This window comes from Gigantopelta aegis, chromosome 9 (genome assembly GCF_016097555.1).
Source record: "Gigantopelta aegis isolate Gae_Host chromosome 9, Gae_host_genome, whole genome shotgun sequence".
Lineage (NCBI taxonomy): Eukaryota > Metazoa > Mollusca > Gastropoda > Neomphalida > Peltospiridae > Gigantopelta > Gigantopelta aegis.
The window spans coordinates 83,929,694-83,952,762 of NC_054707.1; the positions used below are offsets into that span (position 1 = coordinate 83,929,694).

The 23,069-nt window shown below is 37.8% G+C and overlaps 3 protein-coding genes and 1 long non-coding RNA gene across 4 annotated transcripts in view; 1 reads left to right on the forward strand and 3 right to left on the reverse strand.

The window, feature by feature from the left end:
• The first annotated feature begins 538 nt into the window (after nucleotides 1-538).
• LOC121381812 (keratin-associated protein 10-8-like) lies at nucleotides 539-967 on the forward strand. Its single transcript, XM_041511168.1, has one exon. The coding sequence runs from the start codon at nucleotides 539-541 to the stop codon at nucleotides 965-967; it is 429 nt and encodes a 142-aa protein (XP_041367102.1).
• A 228-nt stretch (nucleotides 968-1,195) lies between these two features.
• Nucleotides 1,196-2,140, reverse strand: LOC121381813 (M protein, serotype 24-like). Its single transcript, XM_041511170.1, has one exon. It carries the CDS (start codon nucleotides 2,138-2,140, stop codon nucleotides 1,196-1,198), a length of 945 nt encoding a protein of 314 aa, XP_041367104.1.
• A 562-nt stretch (nucleotides 2,141-2,702) lies between these two features.
• On the reverse strand, nucleotides 2,703-5,866 carry LOC121381814 (M protein, serotype 24-like). Its single transcript, XM_041511171.1, has 3 exons — nucleotides 5,794-5,866; nucleotides 5,189-5,240; nucleotides 2,703-3,819 (listed from the first exon to the last, which is right to left on the reverse strand). Exons 1-3 carry the CDS (start codon nucleotides 5,864-5,866, stop codon nucleotides 2,703-2,705), a joined length of 1,242 nt encoding a protein of 413 aa, XP_041367105.1.
• A 3,425-nt stretch (nucleotides 5,867-9,291) lies between these two features.
• The window catches only part of LOC121380498, a 75,195-nt gene continuing 61,417 nt past the window's right edge, over nucleotides 9,292-23,069 (reverse strand). The window contains exon 3 of the long non-coding RNA XR_005958951.1: nucleotides 9,292-9,367. This is a non-coding gene — a long non-coding RNA (uncharacterized LOC121380498). The remainder of the gene's footprint in view (nucleotides 9,368-23,069) is intronic.

The following is a 23,069-nucleotide window of genomic DNA, read 5'->3' on the forward strand; positions in this document are numbered from 1 at the left end:
AATTTAATATTTGTTTTTGTTTTTTTTAATGAAAGCAGAAGGCATAAACTTTTTAATGATCTGTATTAGTTTCAGCTGTCCGGCTAAATGTTTTAGGTCATATTTTTCTTCAGGATTGAGTGCTACAGACTACTACTTCAGGATTGAGTGCGGCCCTCTGTGCTGTTACCACAGACTACTACTTCAGGATTGAGTGCGGCCCTCTGTGCTGTTACCACAGACTACTACTTCAGGATTGAGTGCGGCCCTCTGTGCTGTTACCACAGACTACTACTTCAGGATTGAGTGCGGCCCTCTGTGCTGTTACCACAGACTACTACTTCAGGATTGAGTGCGGCCCTCTGTGCTGTTACCACAGACTACTACTTCAGGATTGAGTGCGGCCCTCTGTGCTGTTACCACAGACTACTACTTCAGGATTGAGTGCGGCCCTCTGTGCTGTTACCACAGACTACTACTTCAGGATTGAGTGCGGCCCTCTGTGCTGTTACCACAGACTACTACTTCAGGATTGAGTGCGGCCCTCTGTGCCGTTACAATGTCTACTACTTCAGGATTGAGTGCGGCCCTCTGTGCTGTTACAGGATTGAGTGTGGCCCTCTGTGCTGTTACAATGTCTACTACTTCAGGATTGAGTGCGGCCCTGTGCTGTTACAACGTCTACTACTTCAGGATTGAGTGCGGCCCTCTGTGCTGTTACAGGATTGAGTGCGGCCCTCTGTGCCGTTACAATGTCGTCTACTTCAGGATTGAGTGCAGCCCTCTGTACTGTTACAGGATTGAGTGCGGCCCTCTGTGCTGTTACAATGTCTACTACTTCAGGATTGAGTGCGGCCCTCTGTGCCGTTACAATGTCTACTACTTCAGGATTGAGTGCGGCCCTCTGTGCCGTTACAATGTCTACTACTTCAGGATTGAGTGCGGCCCTCTGTGCCGTTACAATGTCTACTACTTCAGGATTGAGTGAGGCCCTCTGTGCCGTTACAATGTCTACTACTTCAGGATTGAGTGCGGCCCTCTGTGCTGTTACAGGATTGAGTGCGGCCCTCTGTGCTGTTACAATGTCTACTACTTCAGGATTGAGTGCGGCCCTCTGTGCTGTTACAGGATTGAGTGCGGCCCTCTGTGCTGTTACCACAGACTACTACTTCAGGATTGAGTGCGGTCCTCTGTGCTGTTACCACAGACTACTACTTCAGGATTGAGTGCAGCCCTCTGTGCTGTTACAGGATTGAGTGCGGCCCTCTGTGCTGTTACCACAGACTACTACTTCAGGATTGAGTGCGGCCCTCTGTGCTGTTACAATGTCTACTACTTCAGGATTGAGTGCGGCCCTCTGTGCTGTTACAGGATTGAGTGCGGCCCTCTGTGCCGTTACAATGTCTACTACTTCAGGATTGAGTGCGGCCCTCTGTGCTGTTACAGGATTGAGTGCAGCCCTCTGTGCCGTTACAATGTCTACTACTTCAGGATTGAGTGCGGCCCTCTGTGCTGTTACAGGATTGAGTGTGGCCCTCTGTGCTGTTACAGGATTGAGTGCGGCCCTCTGTGCTGTTACAATGTCTACTACTTCAGGATTGAGTGCGGCCCTCTGTGCTGTTACAATGTCTACTACTTCAGGATTGAGTGCGGCCCTCTGTGCTGTTACAGGATTGAGTGCGGCCCTCTGTGCTGTTACAGGATTGAGTGCGGCCCTCTGTGCTGTTACAGGATTGAGTGTGGCCCTCTGTGCTGTTACAATGTCTACTACTTCAGGATTGAGTGCGGCCCTCTGTGCTGTTACAATGTCTACTACTTCAGGATTGAGTGCGGCCCTCTGTGCTGTTACAGGATTGAGTGCGGCCCTCTGTGCCGTTACAATGTCTACTACTTCAGGATTGAGTGCGGCCCTCTGTGCTGTTACAGGATTGAGTGCGGCCCTCTGTGCTGTTACAGGATTGAGTGCGGCCCTCTGTGCTGTTACAATGTCTACTACTTCAGGATTGAGTGCGGCCCTCTGTGCTGTTACAATGTCTACTACTTCAGGATTGAGTGCGGCCCTCTGTGCTGTTACAGGATTGAGTGCGGCCCTCTGTGCTGTTACAGGATTGAGTGTGGCCCTCTGTGCTGTTACAGGATTGAGTGCGGCCCTCTGTGCCATTACAATGTCTACTACTTCAGGATTGAGTGCGGCCCTCTGTGCTGTTACAGGATTTAGTGCGGCCCTCTGTGCTGATACAATGTCTACTACTTCAGGATTGAGTGCGGCCCTCTGTGCCGTTACAATGTCTACTACTTCAGGATTGAGTGCGGCCCTCTGTGCTGTTACAGGATTGAGTGCGGCCCTCTGTGCTGTTACCACAGACTACTACTTCAGGATTGAGTGCGGCCCTCTGTGCTGTTACAATGTCTACTACTTCAGGAATGAGTGCGGCCCTCTGTGCTGTTACAGGATTGAGTGCGGCCCTCTGTGCCGTTACAATGTCTACTACTTCAGGATTGAGTGCGGCCCTCTGTGCTGTTACCACAGACTACTACTTCAGGATTGAGTGCGGCCCTCTGTGCTGTTACCACAGACTACTACTTCAGGATTGAGTGCGGCCCTCTGTGCTGTTACCACAGACTACTACTTCAGGATTGAGTGCGGCCCTCTGTGCTGTTACCACAGACTACTACTTCAGGATTGAGTGCGGCCCTCTGTGCTGTTACCACAGACTACTACTTCAGGATTGAGTGCGGCCCTCTGTGCTGTTACCACAGACTACTACTTCAGGATTGAGTGTGGCCCTCTGTGCCGTTACAATGTCTACTACTTCAGGATTGAGTGCGGCCCTCTGTGCTGTTACAGGATTGAGTGCGGCCCTCTGTGCCGTTACAATGTCGACTACTTCAGGATTGAGTGCAGCCCTCTGTGCTGTTACAGGATTGAGTGCGGCCCTCTGTGCTGTTACAGGATTGAGTGCGGCCCTCTGTGCTGTTACAATGTCTACTACTTCAGGATTGAGTGCGGCCCTCTGTGCTGTTACAATGTCTACTACTTCAGGATTGAGTGCGGCCCTCTGTGCTGTTACAGGATTGAGTGCGGCCCTCTGTGCTGTTACAGGATTGAGTGCGGCCCTCTGTGCTGTTACAGGATTGAGTGTGGCCCTCTGTGCTGTTACAATGTCTACTACTTCAGGATTGAGTGCGGCCCTCTGTGCTGTTACAATGTCTACTACTTCAGGATTGAGTGCGGCCCTCTGTGCTGTTACAGGATTGAGTGCGGCCCTCTGTGCCGTTACAATGTCTACTACTTCAGGATTGAGTGCGGCCCTCTGTGCTGTTACAGGATTGAGTGCGGCCCTCTGTGCTGTTACAGGATTGAGTGCGGCCCTCTGTGCTGTTACAATGTCTACTACTTCAGGATTGAGTGCGGCCCTCTGTGCTGTTACAGGATTGAGTGCGGCCCTCTGTGCTGTTACAATGTCTACTACTTCAGGATTGAGTGCGGCCCTCTGTGCTGTTACAATGTCTACTACTTCAGGATTGAGTGCGGCCCTCTGTGCTGTTACAGGATTGAGTGCGGCCCTCTGTGCTGTTACAGGATTGAGTGCGGCCCTCTGTGCTGTTACAGGATTGAGTGCGGCCCTCTGTGCTGTTACAATGTCTACTACTTCAGGATTGAGTGCGGCCCTCTGTGCTGTTACAATGTCTACTACTTCAGGATTGAGTGCGGCCCTCTGTGCTGGTACAGGATTGAGTGTGGCCCTCTGTGCTGTTACAATATCTACTACTTCAGGATTGAGTGCGGCCCTCTGTGCTGTTATGATGTCCCCAGCTGTACTGGATACATGTTCTGAACTGTGTCAGTGTTAAACTATTTTAAAATTGTCACATTCGGAAATCCTTACCATCGGGCTTTTCCGGAAATGTACGTATTGAGTCACAATGTTTCGGCAGATCGATCGAACCAGAGGTTATTGGCTGAGGTGTTTTGAACGATTGGCCGAAGTATTCCGAGTTCATAGAAAAACAGCGAAGTGCGATTCTCATTTGTTGGTTTATTTCTTTGAAGATGATAGCCGTAGCCATATTCCAATGTAAATGAACAATGAATACTAATGTGTAAGTCAAAAACATTTATTTTTAATTATCGTTAACTGGTTATTTTTATTGGACTTTCAACACGTTTTGTTTACAAGTTAGAACCAAGTATAACCGACCTATCATTTCGTATGCCAACAAGTAAGCCGACTATGCTTGACGTGATTGTTACATTTCCTGTCATCACCAATTAATAAAATGATGTGGTTTTTGTTTGTTTGTTTAATATTTCAAGTCAAATAAGATACAAGGAAAACATAGTGTGTAAAAATCGTGATACGCAAAACTGTACCGCAGTTCGTATCGAGCTGATCAACTATCGCAGTATACCGGTTTACCAGTTTATCACTGTAGCACTACTATTTGGTGTCAACCTAATGTAATGCTCAGTAAAAATAAATTACAAAATCCAAGTCAGTTTTAAATTACTTAGTAAACTGATTACAATAAGAAATTCTAACTTAATGATTGGTGATATACTGAAACACATTTTTGTAAAATATACATGTGGAATACATGTCCAGTCTGACAATCTTTTATTGCCAAATATTAGTAAAGAGGATTCTCATTATGCGATTAGTCAGACTGACTTGTCGCATGCAATCGAATCGTACTGTGAGAACAGCTAAATCAGAATGACTTTACTTTTATACAACAAGTCGGATTGGAGTCCTACCAATTAGAACATGTCCTATTTTTCACGACCAATCGTAAGCTCTCAGCCTGTTATATCACATTAAAGTTCAACCATTCAATTTTGTTACCTCGCAGGTTTTTTTGTTTGTTAACATGTCAAAACCCATAACAACTATTATTGTTAAAATATGTCTTAACCAAGGAGTTTTGTTTGACGTCATGGAATCTCATGATGTAATGTCTTTCCACACACTCGATTAAAGTCACTACGACAAATCACATTCGACTAATCACATTCGACTAATCGCATTCGACTAATCGTGTAATGAAAACACTGCTTAAAATACAAATATTTTTAATTTTTATAAGTCCAAATATATTCGAGTTTTTTTCATAGGTTTGTCAATGAAGGGAAATATTTCAGGTATGATTCAGTGCTATGGAAATTTGTTAATTTGGACGCTTAGGAAAACCATACTATTTGGATTACCGAGGTTCCACTATCAGTATTCTCACTGAAATATTTAATACATCCATGTCAACTGAAAGACGAGTGAAAGGACAATAAGAGATTAATCAGGGAACCTTGCTACTAATGGAAAAATGTAGCGGGTTTCCTCTCTATGACTGTGTCAAAATTACCATACGTTTGACATCCAATAGCCGATGATTAATAAATCAATGTGCTCTAGTGGTGTTGTTAAACAAATCAAACTTCTTCTTAATCAGGGAACAGTTAAACAAAAAGAGAATAGTCAAACCTGTGTTTAGCAGCCACCAAAGGGGTTATCATAAAGTGGCCTATTATCACAGGTGGCTGCTTAATACAGGTTAGTTTATACTATATTAGATCATTTAGAAAAATCTAAATGTGGCCTCTTAATACAGTTGGCTGGTAGAGTAGGTTTCACAGTACTTGACAACTAACAAGGTCACTCTCTTAGATATTTCAACAGGGGAAATGCCCACCAACCCCGATGTAGGCCTTATTCTTACACAATCTCTCCTGACAGGTGATTTCACAGGTGTGAGTATGACGTTAAAGTTTACACATGTCAACACCTGCCACAGAGCTTTACGCACCTAGATTCCAACCTCTGAACATCTGCTTCTGGAAATCTCCAAGACTTGCATATGAACATCCACTGTATTTCTTCTTGTCATACATGTATGTGTGTGTGTCTACTGAGTTTACCCACCTCCTACCATAGCTGTAATAATAAGCACGTTAATTATTTGCTTCTTTCTTCATTAGAAACACTAATCCCTACACCCATACCAAGTGTGTGTGTGTGTGTGTGTGTGTGTGTGCTCGCGCATGTGTGCTCGTGCATGTGTGCATGCGTGTGCATGTGTCCATAATATAATATCAGTAGTGTGTTAACTAATCAGTGTCTTTTTACACTCCAAGTTGCCTAAATAATTCTATGTGAAATCTTTTAAACAAATATTTCTTGTGACATAAAGTCCACACTTTTTAAAAGTAAATGTCTAATGCAAACTCAAAATGTATTGATAACTTAGATATACAATTCATATCAGAGTGCATGTATATGGTGTCAAAACTATATGGCAACAGATTTTCTGAACTTTCTTAACAGTACCATTCACCATTACACTATAGGTTCAAAACTTATGTAGTACCTTGAAATCCTTTATTTTCATAGGTTTACATTTTTGTGGTTTTTATATAAAACACATTCCATAGCATACTTAAATTCGTGGATCGAAAATGTAGTGTTATAAATTCATATAATTAAATTTCTGTTACATTCATTACAATATAATCCCATTGGTCCAGACATAGCAACGAGAGTTTTTTCATTTCTCAATGAACGTAAAAATTACGTTGTCAGGGAACGTCATATCTGATGACGTCATTTTATATGAGCAAGTTGTATTATTGAGTATTATTGTTTATGGACTAAAAATAATTCAAAATAAAGTATGAAATTTTAGTGTTATTATTAGGAAATATGATTCAAATTTAATTATAAGTATTGTCTGTTATTTCTTTTACATTCATCTGGGTATGAACAAAACAAATCATCCAAAAACTTATGTGAGAACGGCTTCACCGATTCACACAGTTTGCAGATAATTTGTTTTGTTCACTGAATATAAACGAAATAACAGACAATCCTTAAATGACACATGTATAATGTTTTCATAGTGTTTTTAAATTTGTTGACTGCACTAGTCCACGAATTACATGGACATTAGACCACAATGAAAAAAAGTGATTTCACTGTATATATTATACTGTTTTCAACAATATTAACATTTGGTCTTCTCCTTGTGCTACATTAGAAGCTGGTTTGTGCACAACAGCAAGAACACTGTCCGGTCCTGTACAAATATAGTACTTAATGTAGGTTATTGTTTTCAGATTAAAATTTGCAACTGGTCTTCTCATAGCCTTAGGACAAACAGACATGCTGGTCAAGTCAATTATAATGAATCAACAAAGTGTGTATTAGCAGAATTAATTCAGACCTACTGCGCTACAAGGCTCTGAATACTTTTGGCCTGCGGTACATCCATAAAGCAGATTGTCTCCCATCCTTGATAAGCTGGAGCATCTCTCAGTAAACGAGCAGTATATCGCCTAGTGGTAAAGTGGTTGATACACGGTCGGTCTAGGATCGATGCCTGTCGGTGGATCCATTCAGCTATTTCTCGTTCCAGTCAGTGCACCATGACTGGTATATCAAAGGTTATAGTATGTGCTATCCTGTCTGTGGGAATATGCATATAATAGATCCCTTGCTTCTAATGGACAAATGTAGCGGGTTTCCTATTTATGACTATATGTCAAAATTACGAAATGTTTGACATCCAATAGCCAATGATTAACAAATCAATATGCTCTAGTAATGTTGTCAAACAAAACAAACTTTAATTTTCAATAAAATTTAAACATTACATATATATTAAATAAACACAATAACTGGCATCAGTGACAGAGGTTATACGCCATTGGTCTTAAGGCCAATCATTTATGAGCTATGCAAAATTAAATTCAGGTAAGCCATTTCATTCTTGGGTAACCAGTCATGACCATGTAAATGATGTCTTACATTTTATGTGCACATTAAAAATGGGTTACACAAAACTACATTTAATGTGCACATTAAAAATGGGTTACACAAAACTACATTTAATGTGCACATTAAAAATGGCTTACACAAAACTACATTTAATGTGCACATTAAAAATGGCTTACACAAAACTACATTTAATGTGCACATTAAAAATGGGTTACACAAAACTACATTTAATGTGCACATTAAAAATGGCTTACACAAAACTACATTTAATGTGCACATTAAAAATGGCTTACACAAAACTACATTTAATGTGCACATTAAAAATGGCTTACACAAAACTACATTTAATGTGCACATTAAAAATGGCTTACACAAAACTACATTTAATGGTTCCAATTTTACTATGCATTTGCTGTGATTGCTTTTATTATTCGTCGGTGTGCCACGAAAATCGGTTGTTTTGAAATTTCTATGGCAAAAACAAATCCCATGGTGCCCTACCTGGTTTGTCAGTACTGTGCCCTTCCCAAACATTCCATGTCATATATATAGTCAAATTATCATTGGTAATTTAACAAGCAGCATCCTTTATCTAACAAACTGCAAAGGCGTAGAGTCATATCATTTTTAATTGAGAAAACATAATAGAAAGTAAGTTGTCCTGCCCCCCCTCCCCCCACCCATGTCTCAAAAGCAGCTCCAAGTCACAGTGAGTTTAAACAGATCAATTGGTGGGGGTGAGCTGTATTTAAACCACTGATCTCTGCAGACAGACCAAATAGCAGAGGTGTATATCAATGAAAATATGTTTTTAATGAAAGCAAAAGCCAAAGAAACATTTAGGCCCTAACCATTCTTGCATCCGCAGAAATATGCAAACATTTATGTATATGTATATATATATATATATATATATATATATATATATATATATATGGACATACACACATACTTTTATTGAAATTATATTAATATTAAATAAATTATATTAAAATTACTTATTATAAAGTTCTTTAGTTTATGTCTGTCTCAAGTATTCACCAAGAAAAGAAGGTGGAGTTTATTTAATAAAAGAGGTGGAATTTACAAAAGAAGTGGCAGACATTATTTTTGTGGTCATTTACGAAAATAAGTGAATTAAGGAATTCTCACACAACAGATCACCAAATTATCGGACAGTTTTCAGCAATCAAACCACAAAGTGTGTACGCATCAAAAGATTACAAAAACAACCTTTTTATTAGCCTAGCCATTTTGTTGTTACAAATAATAGCTGAAACAGAGAAAAACAAGGCCAGCGTAAAAAACGGCTTAAATGCATCTTATGGTTGAACACACCTAAAGCATTAAAATGTGATTTTTGAAAACACAACACAAAACTTTCTTTAAATTTGTTTCAGTTTCTTGCGACTGCTTTGTTAGGTTGCCATAACGACAGCACAAGAACCTGAAAAATGTGTTAAGTGTAAGGGAATGTGAAGTTTTGACATGAATTGCTTCGAATGGAGAGGAAATGAAGCCATCATAAAAGAGAACACTCACCGGTACCCAGGTCTTGGAGTGGCTGCTTCCAGTGAATGGCATCGGCTCACTGCGCTTTGTTTCCCCCTCACTGTTCCCTGGCCAAAATAAAATTGAATGCCTCAATAACAAGTGTCATTCAATGCAAGAACAGCATGCAGTTTACATTAATGCTCTTTATTCCAAAGTAAAAAGTCTTATTCGGCAGCCTTCTGGTGAAGAAGGAGAAGGGATAAAAAAAACTGGTCGTTGAGAAGACAAACTTGCAACAATCACTAACCTCTGCTTATTGCGGGAGAGTGAGATCAATGCTTCTGTATTAAGAAAATAAAACATTCCCGAGATCAAGAGTCTTTAGGAAATCCACTGAGAACAGGTGGACATTTTAAACAACTGAATACAAGTATAGACCACCAGACAGACAGACAGATGGACAGATGGTGACAGACAGACATATTAAATAAGTTAATTACTAAGTAATGAAATTGTTAAATGGCCACACCATAGCAACAGGTTTTCATTTACTTTGTGACAGAAATAATAAACACTATTGCTCTGCAATATAGGAGTCTGACAACCAGAACAAAATCTGTCCACTCTTTGTGAAAATGACAGTAATCCACTATTTCTCTTCTTTTTACAAACTTTTTGTCTTATGTAGATTTTTGGTAGAGACAGACATGTAAAAAAGAGTAATGAACTGAACTGCTATGGGGGGGGCGGGGGGGGGCGGGGGCCACGTAGCCCAGTGGTAAAGCACTCACTTGATGCGTGGACAGGAGTAATGAACTGCTATGGGGCGGGGGAGAGACATAGCCCAGTGGTAAAGCACTCACTTGATGCGTGGACAGGAGTAATGAACTGCTATGGTCAAACAGGGGGCGGGGGGGGGAGAGACATAGCCCAGTGGTAAAGCACTCACTTGATGCGTGGTCAAACAGGAGTAATGAACTGCTATGGGGGGGGAGGGGGACGTAGCCCAGTGGTAAAGCACTCACTTGATGCATGGTCAGACAGGAGTAATGAACTGCTAATGGGGGGGGGGGGGGGGACGTAGCCCAGTGGTAAAGCACTCACTTGATGCGTGGTCAGACAGGAGTAATGAACTGCTAATGGGGGGGGGGAGAGACATAGCCCAGTGGTAAAGCACTCACTTGATGCGTGGTCAGACAGGAGTAATGAACTGCTATGGGGGGGGGGGGAGGGGGACGTAGCCCAGTGGTAAAGCACTCACTTGATGCGTGGTCAGACAGGAGTAATGAACTGCTAATGGGGGGGGGGGGGGGGGACGTAGCCCAGTGGTAAAGCACTCACTTGATGCGTGGTCAGACAGGAGTAATGAACTGCTAATGGGGGGGGAGGGGGACGTAGCCCAGTGGTAAAGCACTCACTTGATGCGTGGTCAGACAGGAGTAATGAACTGCTAATGGGGGGGGGGGGGACGCAGCCCAGTGGTAAAGCACTCACTTGATGCATGGTCAAACAGGAGTAATGAACTGCTATGGGGGGGGGGGGGAGAGACATAGCCCAGTGGTAAAGCACTCACTTGATGCATGGTCAGACAGGAGTAATGAACTGCTAATGGGGGGGGGGGGGGGACGTAGCCCAGTGGTAAAGCACTCACTTGATGCGTGGTCAGACAGGAGTAATGAACTGCTAATGGGGGGGGGGGAGAGACGCAGCCCAGTGGTAAAGCACTCACTTGATGCGTGGTCAGACTGGGATGGTTCCTGTCAGTTAACCCATTGCGCTATTTCTCGTTCCAGCCAGTGAACTACAACTGGTATATCAAAGGCTGTGGCATATGCTGTCCTGTCTATGGGATGGTGCATATAAGAGATCCCTTGTTACTAATGGAAAAATTGTAGCAGCTTTCCTCTCTAAGGCTATATGTCACAATTACCAAATGTTTGACATTCAATAGACGATTATTAATAAATCAACATGCTTTAATGGTGTTGATAAACAAAATAAACATTCTTTAACTAAATTGCTTTCCTTTTTGAGATTTTTCTAAAAATATGAACTGTTAATATTTTTGTTGATTGTTCTCAAACTTGTACCTGTTTTTCTGACTTTGGACAGAATCGTTTCTGGTTATGGGCCATCTGGTTCAGTGAGTTCGCTTACATTGTGTACAAAATGTTTCACTATTTTTTCTTTCTGGCTTTTTTTTTATGTATATTTTTGGAAGATATACAGGTAATAGGAATGATGCAAAGCTAAATTAATTAAATTAAAAAATAAAACTGCTTTTTCCAAAATTTTCTAAATTATTTAAATGAAAAAACATGTTTTTTCTGCTTACCAAAATGAAGTCATTTCGCAAATGACATCATTTGGTGGTCACCTGATTTGGTGATTTATCAATGAAACTTTGTATTCCTACATCACACATCTCTCAATGACGTTTAAACCAACAATACTATAAATATATTTAAGGGTAAACAAACATATTAAAATATGTATTTGTTGAATTATGTGGCTCAATTAATTACAAGAATTTACAGCAAGTATTTTTCCAATGACCTTTTTGTGGGAGACAGAAAATATATGGGTATTTCTGCCACTGTGGTATATAAACTAGAGTAAATCTGGGGGATTTCATTTGGTGTTTCTTTTAAATAATAATAATGTTTAACCCAAAAAAAAAATTAGGTACTGTCAGGTTGAAAACTAGTGAAAATTATATATATATTAAATGTTGATAATTATATATATATTAAATGTTGAAAATTATATATATATTAAATGCTGAAAATTATATATATATTAAATGGTGAAAATTATATATATATTAAATGTTGAAAAATATATATATATTAAATGTTGAAAATTATATATATATTAAATGTTGAAAAATATATATATATTAAATGCTGATAATTATATATATATTAAATGTTGATAATTATGAATGACCCTTAATAACAGAGTGTTTGAAATTCACACGTGTTACTGATGTGTTTTATCTGATGTGATGTGTTTTATCTGATGCCATGTGTAATCATACTGGAGATGTCAATCTCACTCATATTAACATTTATATTTTCTAAATTACAGTTTATTGACCCCAACATCAGCCCACAGATAAAACCTGTCCTACATACCAAGTGTGATGTTATTTTGGAATATATTTATATCCATCTGCATGTTTAATTTTGTTTGTAACCTCATGATTCTGAACGAAATAACACACAATCTTTTAATAAACATGATAAACTGTATATAATCTTTTTTAATAAACATTTTAAACTCTATCTTGTGTCTCATTTCACACACATGCATATTAGATAATTTTGATAAGTTTTACAAAATCAACACAATATATTAAAACTAATGAGAAAGTACAGATGCATAGCAAATGTAATATATAAACATTCCATCTGGACAAGAAAAGCGTATGTTTCCGTTTCAGAAAATATCTTCACTGTAAGGGAATCTATGAGGGAGCAAACTGCTTCATACATCATCTCTGACTCCCAATAGCTAGTGCTGGGGTATTGTTAAATATCCATTCCTTGATTCATTCCTTGATTCATTTGCTGATTGACCGATTCATTCATTCGATTATGGAGGGCATGAATACCAATGGTTACTGTAAAGGTGGATTGGTGGACTTACAGAGCTTTTTAATTCACAATTTGCATTGAGTAACCTGAAACAGAGTATTATGCCAAAACAAAATTGTAAAACCTAATTTGGTTTTGCATGACCTTTTTTTCAAATTGATAAACAAAGAAGAAAAAAACATCACTAAGATTGATCATTCAGTAATTGTACACAAATGCTGAATAAAATTACATGACCAATTTATGGAGGCCTGTAAAGGCATCATTTTATTCCTACCTCATCCCTGGGTTGAGGACAAATTGTCCCATGACAACTTCTGGAAACTTTTACCATCAACTTATTTCCAAGGGAACAACTTGAAAACAAATTGTTTTACACAAAGGTAATGAAGTTTGTTATAATGTTAATGTTGATCATGAATTTGACAAATGTTAGTAAAAATATGTTTTCTCCTATTATTGTTGACATGCTGTCTTGAATGGTTAAGCTGTCACTGAAACACGCAGTTACAATTATCTCGAAATGATGAAATAATTTTATAGTCTGTTATCATGAAAACAGAAATGATGAATTGGCATTTAAATCTACAGTGAATAATATTAAAATTCTTATAAAAACATATTACAAAGTTTAAATCCACAGCAATACTCATTACATTTTTACCAAAAAAAATTGCCTATTTGAAAAAAACTTTGTTAACAAATTACCATCAATTTGTAGATTAAATCTGATTTTTAACATAGGGGTGAAGATAAAATGTTGAATCAACCCAGGAAGGCAGTTTCACCTGAATTGTTACTAGTAATCAAGAGATTAAAGGTACGACTGCACTGGTTTACCTTGGCCAGGAAGGCAGTTTCACCTGAATTGTTACTAGTAATCAAGAGATTATAGGTACGACTGCACTGGTTTACCTTGGCCAGGAAGGCAGTTTCACCTGAATTGTTGCTAGTAATCAAGAGATTATAGGTACGACTGCACTGGTTTACCTTGGCCAGGAAGGCAGTTTCACCTAAACTGTTGCTAGTAACCAAGAGATTAAAGGTACGACTGCACTGGTTTACCTTGGCCAGGAAGGCAGTTTCACCTAAACTCTTGCTAGTAACCAAGAGATTAAAGGTAGGACTGCACTGGTTTACCTTGGCCAGGAAGGCAGTTTCACCTAAACTGTTACTAGTAATCAAGAGATTATAGGTACGACTGCACTGGTTTACCTTGGCCAGGAAGGCAGTTTCACCTGAATTGTTACTAGTAATCAAGAGATTATAGGTACGACTGCACTGGTTTACCTTGGCCAGGAAGGCAGTTTCACCTGAATTGTTACTAGTAATCAAGAGATTATAGGTACGACTGCACTGGTTTACCTTGGCCAGGAAGGCAGTTTCACCTAAACTGTTGCTAGTAACCAAGAGATTAAAGGTACGACTGCACTGGTTTACCTTGGCCAGGAAGGCAGTTTCACCTAAACTGTTGCTAGTAATCAAGAGATTATAGGTACGACTGCACTGGTTTACCTTGGCCAGGAAGGCAGTTTCACCTAAACTGTTGCTAGTAACCAAGAGATTAAAGGTACGACTGCACTGGTTTACCTTGGCCAGGAAGGCAGTTTCACCTAAACTCTTGCTAGTAACCAAGAGATTAAAGGTAGGACTGCACTGGTTTACCTTGGCCAGGAAGGCAGTTTCACCTAAACTGTTGCTAGTAACCAAGAGATTAAAGGTACGACTGCACTGGTTTACCTTGGCCAGGAAGGCAGTTTCACCTAAACTCTTGCTAGTAACCAAGAGATTAAAGGTACGACTGCACTGGTTTACCTTTGCCAGGAAGGCAGTTTCACCTAAACTGTTGCTAGTAATCAAGAGATTATAGGTACGACTGCACTGGTTTACCTTGGCCAGGAAGGCAGTTTCACCTAAACTGTTGCTAGTAACCAAGAGATTAAAGGTACGACTGCACTGGTTTACCTTGGCCAGGAAGGCAGTTTCACCTAAACTCTTGCTAGTAACCAAGAGATTAAAGGTACGACTGCACTGGTTTACCTTGGCCAGGAAGGCAGTTTCACCTAAACTGTTGCTAGTAACCAAGAGATTAAAGGTACGACTGCACTGGTTTACCTTGGCCAGGAAGGCAGTTTCACCTAAACTCTTGCTAGTAACCAAGAGATTAAAGGTACTACTGCACTGGTTTACCTTTGCCAGGAAGGCAGTTTCACCTAAACTGTTGCTAGTAACCAAGAGATTAAAGGTACGACTGCACTGGTTTACCGTGGCTGCTTCCTTAGTTGTCTTCATTCATGAATCAAAAAGGGATATTTAACATCTGAAATTTGATGGTAATAAATGTCTTTAAAAAATGGTTCTATTTACATTGTGATTAAAAAAATAACTTATGCAAACTGATATGGGTTTAAAACTTAATACGTTTTTATATTAATTTTAATATTATTCATTGTATTTAAAAGTTAATACGTTTTTATATTAATTTTAATATTATTCATTGTATTTAAAACTTAATACGTTTTTATATTAATTTTAATATTATTCATTGTATTTAAAACTTAATACGTTTTTATATTAATTTTAATATTATTCATTGTATTTAAAAGTTAATATGTTTTTATATTAATTTTAATATTATTCATTGTATTTAAAACTTAATACGTTTTTATATTAATTTTAATATTATTCATTGTATTTAAAAGCCATCATAAGTTTCCTTTTAATTTAAAGGGACATACCCTAGTTTTTAAACACTAACGCTTACCTCGCTTTTTTACTATTATAGCCGTTGTTTTGTAACTGAAATCATACTATACTTACATTTTATGATTTAGTGGATCAATTTTCAAACAATCCAAGTGTTTTTGGTCATCCTGGTGTTTTAATATCACAAAATACATTTTTTAATGTATATGCGTCTGAGAAGTAACAGTTATGGAGTCGAGTTTTAGTCTATTCTTAGAGGGTATTTCACCATTTCACAGACTCGTGTTTCACTCAATTGTAACTTTATCCAAATGTGTTACAGGTTTGTAGATTAACTAAACTTCGTGTTAATTTTCATGGGTTGAAACTAGGTTCTGTCCTTTTAAGATATTTCAAAACCATTATCATTTTCTATTCATGAAAGTATACGTATTCAATATAATGTCATTTAAAAAATATAGAATCATATTTTTAAAAATACTTCCACATATTCATCACACATTCTGAATATTCAGTAGACATTTTGTTTTAAACATGGCCATTTTTTAAAAAAAAGAATCATATTTTCAATGAATTTTCATGTTTAGTTTCAAATACAAATTAGTAGCATAGCCTCTGGTGGAAATGATACATCTAAAGGTCATGGTATGTACTGTCCTATCTGTGCATGGGAAAAGTTTACATTTGGTTTGTTTAATGACAATTGATTTATTAATCATTGGTTATTGGATGTCAAACATTTAATAATTTTGACAGTCTTAGAGAGAAAACCTGCTACATTTTCCCATTAGACAATGTAGTAAAGGATCTTTTATATGCACCATCCCATAGACAGGATACCACAGCCTTTGAATATATGAGTTATAGGTTCATGAGAAAGTTTATATAAAACCTAAACCTGTATCTGTTTCTAATATAAAAAATAACAAGTGTGTGATAGTAACAGGTTTCTTTCTTTCACACTAAACAAATGTGATAATTAAGCCTCAATTTACTGAACAAAGTGCTGGGGATTCATCATACCACCATTCCTATTCTTTTTATTTTCTCAAGTTGTTCAAAGATTTAGCTCAACTTCACAAATACCATCAAGTGGGATTACACCAAAAGAACATTCCTCAAGTATGGAAATTTCACATTCTACAAAAACTGACATCTGACATTGTTGGGAGTGGCATTGATTTTTGAAGCATTACAGGACGCAAGCCGACCACGAGACAGAGCGATGAAAGCTTGCACCGAACCGATAGTTCTAATCCACTCGGAATAATAACAGATTAGCTCCCATTGTCTGCAGCTGGGGTGCTGGGAGCGCTGAGTGGGGCGTACGCACAATCGTTACTTGCCCCTGGGTTACATTTCGCCGAAACACACTTCAACAATGAAAGAAAAAGCCTCTATTGATTTATCTTTTTCTTCTATAGCTCTGATGCAAATGTGCATTATTACTCGAAAAATCAATCAAGCACAATGCTAAATCTAGCCCAAATGCATCTCTTGTCATACTGTTCATCAACTTTGGATCAATTCTGCCCAAAATTTTCCCAACTCCAAATTATTAGAGATAATGGCACCAGCAGAAGCAGAGATTTTTGTTCAATTTTCTTCTCTTGGCTGAATTTGTCTTTGAGCGCGGAGATCGAGCGTGGTCGAGATTTATAGGAATTGTGTCAGATTGTGACGAATATCAAAGCCATGCCATGACACCTATTATACTTTATTATAGATTTTTCACAGCACCCTCTTCCAGCCAGGCCTCGCGGCAACAAAGGGTGAGCAACAATCACAGATTCAAATAGTTGGGTTTCTTCAAATTGAGATTCGCAAAATGAAAATTCTTCAATTAATGACAATCCTGAACTGTTGCAAATGATTTCTGATTCAACAGTTTGCGTTAGGACTAGCTGAGGAACGGTTCCAGCCCAGGCTTACTCGAGTCTCATGGCTCACTTCTTTTATTGCAGAAAAAACGGCCAACAATGAAGTCATGAATTTCTATAAAAACCATCACACTTCAATTCATTGTAGAAGGGCATTCACTTTTTTTTTAATATAATGCTTCAAAAAAAAAAGTCTTCTCAGAGGACAGAATGTAGCACAGTGCTAGTGATGTTCCAATTAATCAACTTCATCAAGCACTGCTTGCCTCACCCATCTCACCCATTCACCAAGTACAGCTTCGTGATCAAGTACAAAACAGAGTTACTTCCCTTCTAGTTTAGTGGTACTATAGTATACTATAATGAACATTACTATTATATTTATTTCTTGTTTACTCGTTATTCAAAATATATTTATTTAACAAACACATGTGCGGTTTCATTAATATAATATAAATTATAATAAAAAAAAGTCCCGCTTTTTAAAGTTGATTAGCAAAAACAGTATGTAATGCAGCACACTGAATTTTGCCTAAAACCAGTTTATATAATATATATACATACATATACATATACATATACATATACATATACATATATATTTACATATATATATATTGATGGTGTAACTTTCAGTTTGATACATGGTTTACTGTTTAAATGATACATGGTATAAAAATTTATATTAAAAAAATGCTAAACCATGTGGAAGCTACTCAGCATGTAATACGAATACCGAAAATGATGGTCAGCTGGCCCGCCATATTCTTTTACCAAACCCAGAAGTAATTTGTGTCCGTGATAAAATAAAGTTCATTACTTCGATAGGTTTTTTTTTTCTCCATCACTTTGAGATTTCCCTTTTATATCCTCCAACTGACCCCTTCAGACTACCCAGTATGGGACTGTCTCTCCAAGAACACTGACAGCAGTCAGGTTGGACAAGTTCTCTAGTAGAAGAGCTTAAAAAGGAGATCTCGAAACGTTAAGGGGAAAAATTATACTTGAACAAATTAATAAGTATATTTCATAATGAAAAAACACCATGGGCTGTGGAGGGGAAAAATGGCAGGTCAATTGATCATTGTTTTTAGTTCGTACAGTAGATGATGAGTAGGTTTTCATTGGCAATTATATTTTGCATCAAGCACCATTTTAAAAGTAAACCATGTATCAAAAGGAAAACTTTACCATCAATAATATAATAAACTGATTTGGTAAAACATTTCTATGTTCTACATATTTTTTCTGCCATTCAATTTCAGTCAGTGTACAAAGGTCTGCGTAAAGCTGCATCTGTTAACACATTTTATGGTAACCAAGGTTTACAGTTAGAACTGCCTGTTATTGCTGACATTTAATCAGTCACAGTTCTTGGACTTACTTCCTTTCACAGTTCTGTTAAGGTAACAAGTCTGAATGTACATCAAAGAGAACAAGTACGGTTTACTACATTTTAAAAGAAAACCGATATAAAAACAACATAAGTATACTAATTTTATGCTTCTTCACACTGTTTGAAAACAAGCTGTTAAAATTTTCCATTTCAATGATAATAACTTAGTTACAAACAGTGTTTTCTAGCAGAAATGAATACACACCATTTAAAAGTTTTAAAAGTGTCATTATACTAGCATTTAAATCAAAGAGATACTTTTTAATGAATTTAATTATCAGATTAAACAAACGAATATGATAGGTTAATGATACTTAGAAGTCTAAGGGGAATTGCGTGCATAGAACAGGAGTAATTACTGTAAAAATCAACACTAATAGTGAAAAGGTAAATTTTAATAGAATAATTTTCTGCGTGATTGAACACTTTTAAAAAGCTGACTTGCACTAATATTTAGTTCCACCTTTGGTTTCCCTCATGATTTAAGTATATGCAGGTTTTCTGTGAGGAACTGGTTTCAGGGAACAGAGTTACATGATTTCATCCAATTTTATCTTCACGATAAGAGGAAAATCTTCTCCTGTACTTTTGATGATATATATATATATATATACCGGTATATATTTCATACTTACTGAAAAATTAATGATAGCTGTAGATATTGCTTCACTCTTGCATGGACTGTTTACAAAGCCTACAGGAACGTTTAAATCACTTTTCTAAATCTTTCAGAAAACAATGTTAGTGCAATTGGGGTATGAAAGTGCACCTTCAGAAACTCTGGAAAAATACCTGTATTTGGGGATGGTAAATCAAACATGATACAGGCATTCTTCTTAATATATCTTCCATGAATACAGAACTTGGCAAATTGTTCAAATTTATGGTCCAAGTTGGGAAATGTACTGTAACAGCTCAAATTTGTCTAAGAGATATGAAGTAAACTCTGTTATACAGCAGATGGAAATATGAAGTATACTGTTATACCGTACAGCAGATGGAAATATGAAGTATACTCTGTTATACAGCAGATGGAAATATGAAATATACTATGTTATACAGCAGATGGAAATATGAAGTATACTCTGTTATACAGCAGATGGAAATATGAAGTATACTCTATTATACAGCAGATAGAAATATGAAGTATACTGTTATACAGCAGATGGAAATATGAAGTATACTCTTTATACAGCAGATGGAAATATGAAGTATACTCTGTTATTCAGCAGATGGAAATATGACGTGTTCTCTGTTATACAGCAAATAGCAGTCAGTAAAGGTGAACAATTATATATGACCATTAAACTATTACATTTTAAATAAAAGATACAAGTAACTGCTAAATTTGGAAGAAATAAAATGAATCCAAAGAAAAGGGGTCAATGGGATTTTGTTTTTTAATCAAACTATAAAATAATAAGCATAAGTTAGTATTTGGACTTAAGCTTAATGTTTTGTTGGATATTTAAAAAAGAAAGAAAATAGCCACCAGTAAGGATTGGTGGGTAGACATATGGATGGATGGATGGATGGATGGATGGACAGGCAGACGTACAGACAGATGTATGGATGGATGGATGGGTGGGTGAATGGATCAACAGATGGATAGATGAACAGGATGGATGGATGGATGGATGGATGGATGGACAGGCAGACGTACAGACAGATGTATGGATGGATGGATGGGTGGGTGAATGGATCAACAGATGGATAGATGAACAGGATGGATGGATGGATGGATGGATAGATGAATGGATGGTTGCATGGATGGATGGGGTGGATAGATGAACAGGATGGATGGATGGATGGATGAATGGATGGTTGGATGAATGGATGGTTGCATGGATGGATGCATGGATGGATGGATGGATGCATGGATGCATGGATGGATAGATGGATAGATGGATAAATGGATAAAATTAAGTGCATACAGTCCAGTGCATATACATGTTTCAAACTACTAGACAAAAATGTTTTTTATTTTTATTTTAAATTTTTTTTAGCCATGAATAAAAAGAACAATACACTTTGCTCACAAAGAACACTTGAAGAAACCTGCTTCCCAAATTCCACTTCACAAAACATTTTGTGTGAACCTCGAATCATCCCAAACCCAACCGACTTCAAGACGGAAACAAAGCCGGGCGCATCACGTGCTGGGTTTCAAACTTAATTCACTTAAATATAACTTTCTACTTTTCATTTGCCCTTTCATCTGTCTCGGTAAGGGGAGATTATTCACAATGATCCTTTTACAACAGGCACATTAGAAAACAAATAACTTGCCAATTGGCCGCAAAGACCATGATTACAATGCCTTCTTGCCACTGTATGTGAGGGATTCACTACCACGGCATCTCTTGTCCCTGCGCAGGGCTTCAAAGCAGTGCGCACACGGAGGCATCACAGGAATGCTGTCGTGTAATGCACGTAATACAGCGATACCGCTTCCAGCGGACGGTCAACACTACAAGAATGGCCGCCAGATTAGCGCGAGGTGTACCGGCTTTAGACATTTACTGTCAATGTGGGTAAAAGACAATTATTGCTAATTACATATGCATACTTGCTGTAAGTGATGACAGGAGCAGAGGAAGAGAACACAGCAGTTAAGCCACTGCCTCCTCTGTTCAAACTGAAACAGTTTCTTTGAAAATATTTCTTATAAATATTTTAGCACTTTTAAAAAACAATTCTCATTGACAATTTTAATGTAAAATTTAATTATCATAGGAATAAAGTCACTGACCTGGTCCACCACAGATAAAAAGCTACATTACCTAACCACTGTCTTGAATTCATCTGATATGTAACCAGTTGTAATAACATGTTTACTACACACTCATGAAAGTACATGGCCCAGTTGTTCAAAGCATAGCTCTATTAACTCTAGGTCAGTCTAATATTTTCCTTTTAATTATTTTTCACCAATATAAATAAACTTTAGATTTGATTATGTATGGATACCTTTCTAAATCACATTTCATCATTATGTTTTAACTTATTATTTGATTCAATCCTTAGTCTTGAAAGATTCTGTTAACCACTGATATATCCAAGGTTTTGGTATGTGATGTCCTGTCTAGTAAAAATGCATATAAAAGATTCCTTGGGTGTAACATGAAATACTATTTGTTCCAAGTTACCTGGCCAATCCTAATTTTGACCAGGCAAGCCTAATCTTTTTAACAATTACTTAGAAAAGTTAAAGTTTTTTTTTTTAACAACACCACTAGAGCACATTGATTAATTAATCAAGGGCTAATGAATGTCAAAATTTGGTAATTCTGACATATTTCCATTAGCAGCAAGGGATTTTTCATATGCACTTTTCCACAGACAGGAATGCACATACCATAGCCTTTGACCAGTTGTGGTGCACTGGTTGGAACTAGAAAAAAACAATCAGTTGAATGGATCCACTGAGGTGGTTCGATCCTGCGATACAAGCACCTTAGGCAAGTGCACAACCAACTGTGCTAAATCCCACCCCAGTTACCAAGAAATGATACAAAACACTTTGGTTTTGTGCTGATCATTTTAACATAAAATCATTTTCTAAATAAAATGTTTTCTTACTGGTACCTATATATACTCTTGATGGTTTTTTTAGCATGTAATAGATAACAAGAAATGTTTGTTGTCTTTTGCTTTGTTGGTTCTGTCTTGCTGTAGGAGCAACAGATTTTACCATCATCCTGCAGAGCTCGAGGTGCAATAACAACAGTATGTGTCAAGCATACAAATATGCTGAGTTACTGTCAAACAAAAATATTCTTGTTTTCTGTCTTCCATGCCAGTTGAATTACAAAACAACAGAAAAAACCAACCTCTTGATACGTCAGATCTTGGACAATCAAGATGTTCAATCAAATTACATCCCCAAATGACAGCCCACCATTAGGACAAAGATTACAAAGTAGCATTTAAACATGCGACAATTCTTGCTGATTCCTAACAGCACATTGGTGATACACAGAAACAAAAAACTCTGTCAAGTGCTGGATCAATCTGACAATGATTTGAATGCGTTTTACTCCTACATGCTTAAAAAGTGTAATTCCAAACCCCACAACATTAGGGCTTTACTGAAGTTCAGTTTAGGTTTTTAATACTGGACAGAAACTATTGTTACCAACTTAGTTACCAACCTGGTACTGTTACCAACCTGGCATATTTTGTTCAGTTTGGTTTACTTGTGGCCTGAGCAGGGTTTCTTTAAACTGGACATACCTAAGGTATT

What these genes read in the sequence shown, in the direction of transcription:
- LOC121381812 (XM_041511168.1), top strand. Translation starts at nt 539, where the DNA reads ATGTCTACTACTTCAGGATTGAGTGCGGCCCTCTGTGCTGTTACAGGA.
- LOC121381813 (XM_041511170.1), bottom strand. Translation starts at nt 2,140, where the DNA reads ATGGCACAGAGGGCCGCACTCAATCCTGTAACAGCACAGAGGGCCACA.
- LOC121381814 (XM_041511171.1), bottom strand. Translation starts at nt 5,866, where the DNA reads ATGTATGACAAGAAGAAATACAGTGGATGTTCATATGCAAGTCTTGGA. An exon ending in CCAGAAGCAGATGTTCAGAG is followed by an intron (nt 5,241 to 5,793) that starts GTTGGAATCTAG and finishes CTCGTCTTTCAG; the next exon opens with TTGACATGGATGTATTAAAT. An exon ending in ATACTGATAGTGGAACCTCG is followed by an intron (nt 3,820 to 5,188) that starts GTAATCCAAATA and finishes ACACTGACACAG; the next exon opens with TTCAGAACATGTATCCAGTA.